The 6,684-nt window shown below is 35.3% G+C and overlaps 1 protein-coding gene across 1 annotated transcript in view; it reads right to left on the minus strand.

Annotated features, from left to right (window-relative positions):
• LOC106875957 (homeobox protein MOX-1) overlaps positions 1 to 6,684 on the minus strand; it is an 89,512-nt gene that overhangs the window by 1,331 nt on the left and 81,497 nt on the right. The window contains exon 2 of the mRNA XM_014924298.2: positions 3,056 to 3,231. Within this exon, the coding sequence (XP_014779784.1) occupies positions 3,056 to 3,231 (176 nt within the window). The remainder of the gene's footprint in view (positions 1 to 3,055; positions 3,232 to 6,684) is intronic.

Genomic DNA, 6,684 nt, shown 5'->3' on the forward strand with positions numbered 1-6,684 from the left:
CACACACACACACACACACACACACACACACACACACTTGCCTGATGACTGTAAACACAAGTGAAACTCAAGACTAGTAAGAGACTTATTCGACAAAAGTGTGTGTACGTATTTTTTCTGTGTTCCTTTTTGTAAAACACAACTTTACTTGTTAAATATGCCTTCATTGATCAGCACTTAAAATACAAAATGACGAACATGAAATGAAAGCCATTACAACCATTTTCCGTTGTGCAAGACATTCAAATATTTAACTTCAAATTTGCCATTTGAGAAATCCAACGATGCTGAAAGAATGTATGGTCTACAATGCTGCAACTGTACGTTGTTGGAATACAACAAAAAAAACTTTAATTGAAAAGCCGGACCCAAATATTATATGTTCGGGGCTTAGTGAAGCGTAAAACACCTGAAGTGCATTTTCAGAGACTCTTGACGCCTTCATGTTTCTCGGTTTTAGAATAATTAAGACGATGCTGAGAAATAAGATACGCCATTCTGTAACCGTCTGCTGATTCGGTTCCAGAAGTAGATATATATGAAAATCATGAGGAAAACATTACTCTTGAACAATCTCAAAACAAATTTCTTTAACCCAGTCTCGGGTGTTTTCTTTTCATTCCTTTTTTCTTTCTGTCATGTTCTTTTCTTTTTTGCTTTTTTACTGATGGAACTGAAGCAATGTTTTTCGCTGAAAATATGCCCTACATTATTATACAGACTGTAAATATTTATAATATCCAAAATATAACATCTTTCGGTTATTTATCAACAGATTGAAGGAGGAGCGGTGTCTGAGTGGTTTAAAGGATGGATTACTGGAAAAGTTGCTTCTTGAAACTTGCTTTCAAAGAGTGTTCGTGAAAGTAGCAAAGCACTTTACAATACATTCCGTCGTCTATCTCGTTAACTAAATTATTAGTAATCAAATTAATTAGTCGCTTAACCTGTTAGAAACAACACCCGAATTTACTTGAATTATATCCTACAGTAGTAAGAGAGCAACATAGATAACTCTAAATAAAAGTGATGCTCATGGTTAGAATGCTTCTGTTATTAGATCAGCCTTAACTGGGCTATCCTGATGTTAGGAAGCAAGAACGACCAGTTAGCTCATTTATACAGAGTAACAAACAGCAAAATATGAGAAATATAAAATGCCAGGTAAAGGAAATACGTATGAGGCATTAAACAAACACAACGATGTATTGTAAATTTCAACGAAAAAGTAGGTGAATGAATCGTTTATGCTATATTAATTATGTAAATGTAGCAAAACACGTGAATTTTGTGTGTTCTATACAATGTAAATATACATAAATACACGCACGCACTCACTCACAAACACACACACACACACACACACACACACACACACACACACACACACACACACACACACACACACACACACACACACACACACCCACACACAACATGCGCATGGTACATTGTTTCTGCTTCCGTCCTACTGCGCAACATCTCGGGTAAATATCTTCCAAGATGGCCCAGAGTGGAACAATTCCTTATGGGCCAATTTGATACACGAGGACTGCGCGGAAAGCCGTCTTGTATGTGTATGTGTGTGTATAGAATGCAATCATACTTGAGTACCAACAACCTTGAAGGATTTAGTCGATCAAAACGCATCCAGTCCTTATATTTTTAAGGTTAGTACTCATTCGTTTGTTCCGAACGGCTGCGTTATATGTTTACAAACACACGCGTGCGAGCGCAGATGCAAATCCAATGCTCAAGAATTCTTTTTTCTTTAAAACACTCACATATATACATATAACTGGAAATACGTTTATAATTCTTTGTGAAACAATTTCTTTTATGCTGTTAAAGCTGAAGGAAAATCCATGCACATCACACTATTCCATTTCCTCAGGCCTCTATAAGATCATGTTTTATGTCAGAAACCAATATTCTTAGCAATAGTAGTATCGCTCGTCATCTAGCAGACCGTAGGCTCCCAGCAAGTTAAACTTCTGACACGGCTTATGACCATTTCACTGGAGCTGCTAATTCCTTCAGGAATGGCACAAATATCCACATAAACATTCATTTCTCCTAGCTAAATGTGCTGAGACCTTATTAGATGAAATAAACCAATATAAGAGATCCAGTATTCTATCAAAGAGCATAAGCCTTTGACCTTGCTAATACACAAATAATTTAAGATACTCTACTTGTGTTCTGTACTATTTCATAGTTCCTTTTTAAAACGGCTGAGTGTGGATCGAGTGATCACGAAGAAAGTTTATCATTGGGCTATCATCATCATCATCGTCATCGTTTAACGCCTGCTTTCCATGCAGGCATGGGTTGGACGGTTTGACTGAGAACTGGCAAGCCGGGAGGCTGCACCAGGCTCCAATCTGATTTGGCAAGGTTTCTACAGCTGGATGCCGTTCCTAACGCCAACCACTCCGAGAGTGTAGTGTGTGCTTTTTACGTGCCACCGACACAGGTATCGGCCACGCTTGAATGGTGCTTTTTATGTCCACCAGCACGGGTGCCAAGCAGGCGGCACTGGCATCGGCCACGCTCGAATGGTGCATTTTACATGCCATCGGCACAGATGTCAGTCCGGCGGCACTGTCAACTGCCACGACTATGATTTCACTCAGCCATTTATTTTTTCAGTAGTAATTTCTTTCGAAATACAGTGAGTGGATATTAATATGCTCAAATAGTCATATAGGGTTATCTATGAGCGTGTGGAAGATACGATTCGTCAGTCACCGAAATATGTAACTCATATACAGTGCTCCATCGATTATTGAATTCTTCTAACCACAAGGATTTTTTTTTTTAATTGTGGGCTGAAATTTTTCAATAATGCTTTTATATTGTTAAGTAGTGTTTGTCGTCACCTAATAAAGATTTTCTAAATAAGCTAAATTGGTAATTTCATTTGTTAAACCCTAAAACAATGTTAATGTTTTTCTTGAATTCATCGTAGTTGAAACATTTTCTGTTAAACAGGGATCTTACAATACCACCCTGCACCTGTGTATGTATGCGCACGCCAAAGAATTCTTCTTACCTGTCTTTCTGTTAGACTCAAAGACACTGCAATTTCATAACGTCTTAATCTGGTCAAATAATTTTGTCGTGAAAATTCATTTTCTAATTCGCGTATTTGATTTTTCGTAAAGGCTGTCCTCTCTTTTCTAGGTTTCACATTGAAGTTTAATTTGAATGAATCTGATGCTGCATCGTCTGAAGGAAACAAAAAAGTACATAATTTATATTATATTATATATTTTAAAGTGTCAATAATAGATTAACAGACCGAGCAAAGAAAATGGAAATATGAGTAAATATTTAGAAATAATTCTTCATTTTGAATAAAGACAAATGTTACTCTCTTTGGCAATGACCTTGCATAATGTAAATATATTTTCTGCAAACACTGACACATTTTCCCTCTTTCGTATGAAAGCAGTAATATTTTTGGTAGAAATATTTGCTATAGTATTTGTTGCTTTATCATACACTCCTTGTACTTTACACGATGAAATACTAGTAATACAAATAGTGTAAAAATGAGAGCGTTCAAAAGGTTTCTAGGTTGATCCTAATAATAAATCAACAACACCTCCAGCAATTTGAAAAATATAAAAATAAGTGCAGCCATAAATATTCGTGGGTCCAATAAACTTATAACTCTTTAATAACATTTCACTTCCCTATCCTTTGTTTACTTGTTTCGGGTTCATTAAAAAGAAGACCGAAAAAAGTAGCGAAAGTAAAAAACTTTTGAAAACTAAGAGGAAATCAAACGAAAAGAAAAACATCTTAGTGACACTAAAGATATTTCAAGTTTCGAACAGGCTGTTTTGTGAATTAGGAAACCTTAAAAGTCAAAAGTAAAATAATAATAAATAAAATGAAATGTGGGGCGGGCGATAGAGAGAGTAGGGAGAGGCAGCGGAAAGAAGACGAGCTGTTTCTATATTTTCGGTATGAATCACCTAAATGTCCCTCAAATCATGTATCCTGAAGCTTGTGTAAATATTTTAACAGACAAACCCACTGCCTTTAGTAAAAAGATACGATGGTAGGTTCTGTAGCTCAGAAACATCAGACGTTTGCAGGAGTGCTAGAAAAAACACGCGCTCTTTTGTCTGCTTACACCACGGGAGAAACCTCCACTCTTGTGTGTTGTACAAACAGGATAATGCGCGTGCGCATTGAGAAATTAGCTCCCTGCAAAAGCAAAAATAAAATGTGGGGAAAGCAACTTGAAACGGCAATTTTCAAAGTTCTGAAGAATTTATAGTACCTGTAAGCGAAATATATGGCTTTGAATTTTATTACTGACTGTTTTCGATGAGTCAAGAAATGACATTTATTTTCAAGCTACAACTGACAAGCCTGAATAAAGCTTACTTTACAAAATATTGCCTCGAAACTCTTAAAAAACGAAACAGGAATTCTTAAATGTTACGGTTTCAATTTCAATATAATCGGAAAAGTAAAGTCGCATTTAATTGTTATGCCTTTTCAGGACCAAGTTGATGGGAGCTGTTCTGTAACAATAACAACTCAAGATTGAAATCTATTTATATTTAATATAAATAATAAACATTTAAGACAAGTAAAAGCCAAGTTATATATCACAGTTAATATAAGTATTTGACACAGTAACTCTCGTACCAATGCTTGAAGACAATATACTATTAATCAAGATGATACGAAACTCAATTTGTACAGCTGCATGATAAAGATGGATGTTGCTGGTTATATTGAAGGGAACATGCTTATTAAGATCTCATAAAATTCAAAAAAATTTGCAAGACAATCGTCAATATATACCAAACACAAAACACCAAATAAAACGAAGGCCTTTGGCAAATTAGGCCAACTAACAATGTATTTAATTATACAATCTCTTATTTATTTACTATTCTCCTATTTCGTGCTTTGCTTCCATGCTGACCAATGATACTTTTCTATTTTTCAATCTTATTTTCAATGTTGGCATCGATCTCATGTGATAATCAATTTCAGTATTTACTCAAATTGATTTTATGATTGTCGGACCCTTATTAAGATAAATTAGGAATATTTAAACTCTCAGAAGTTCAGCGTTCCAATTACATATGTTCATGATCCAAAAGCTAAAAATTTTCCATTGTTGTCACATCATTATGTGCATAAATCTTTATTAAAATACAATCTGATAAATTAAATTTTTTTAGTTGTATATTTTATACTCTGACAATCACTATTATGTTTATGACCGTCAAGCCAATAAGGACGAAATATGGGCTAAGATTGATATTTCCTATCATCAGTTTAGAAGGGTTTGGGGACTAAAATTTTGATTTGGTAGAATTACTTTCTTAGTCCTCCCACATTACAAAAACAGAATTTTGATTTTGTTAACAAAAAAAAATAGAAAAAGTACTAGGCGTCACAGTGTGTATTGGGTGAATTGTTTAGTAACTTGTGATATCTGAGTATCTAAAAAATGAAATCGCTATCCACTCAGCTTAGGAAATGCAGGAAAAAAAAAGAGAAAAAGAAAAACTCCACTAATCTTGTAATGGCTTCTGGAGCAAATAAGAAAATACATTGAATAAAAAATGTTACTGCTAAATTATCACTAATTTCTTCTGTCAAAAATGCATGTGCTTCAATGTTAATGGAATCTAAAGGTAAAGTAAAACTCTCAACTCGACTCCGTCGGTCACTAATGACCATGGGTGCACCTAAAAGATTCCCCTCCGGAGGACAAGTCTGGGCGGAAAGTCACCTCATCGACGAATGCACAACCTAGTGTTGTTTTTATGGAAGACCACCAGTTGCCCATGCATACCATCCCCCCCTCTCTACGCCATCGATGTTATCCAAGGAAATGGCAAAGGCCGATACAGCTTGGCACCAGTGACGTCGCAACTCATTTCTACAGCTGAGCGAACTGGAGTAATGTGAGCTAAAGTGTCTTGGTCAAGAACACAACATGCAGCCCGATCCGGGAATCGAACTCGACGCTCTAACCACTGAGCCATGCGCCTTCACAAAGGTAAAGTATAACTATCTTAATTATCGAATAGTTTGTAAGGATTCCTCAAATGATTGCTTGAAAACCGAGTAAACAGGAAACCAGGGTATTATTTTCTTTGTATACGAAGTCATAATTGATTCAATGACTCAATTCTGCTCACAACTGTGATATAGGTCAGAGATTATACTTGTCCAAGTGACCAATTCACTCTTGACTAACATTTCAGTGAGGATTTGAGAGATGCAAAGATGGCGTTGAGTATCGTAGTAGAACTTTAGAATAACGTGGCTGTACATAACGTCTCATTAGCAAAATACGTTACTCAGGAATTTGCTGCTAATCTTCAGATACAAAATGAAGTTCATATGGAGTTAAATAAGCTGAGGTTTTACTTAACATCTCGCAGCTGGGATTTTAAACATTCAATTTCATTTATTTCAGAAAAATATTAGACAAAACAACTGCTCACATTTACGTTAACCAAAAGTACGGAGGTAATCCCAAATGAAAATGCCAGTTTCCTAAAGTAAAATTAAATTTTCATTTCGTTTTTTTTTCCCAGACATTATTTTTTTTTAAAAAGTAATTGTTAGAATGGGTAAAGGTGATAGAGCCAATAATAATAATAATAATAATAATAATAATAATAATAATAATAA

This window comes from Octopus bimaculoides, chromosome 4 (genome assembly GCF_001194135.2).
Source record: "Octopus bimaculoides isolate UCB-OBI-ISO-001 chromosome 4, ASM119413v2, whole genome shotgun sequence".
NCBI classification, from domain to species: Eukaryota; Metazoa; Mollusca; class Cephalopoda; order Octopoda; family Octopodidae; genus Octopus; species Octopus bimaculoides.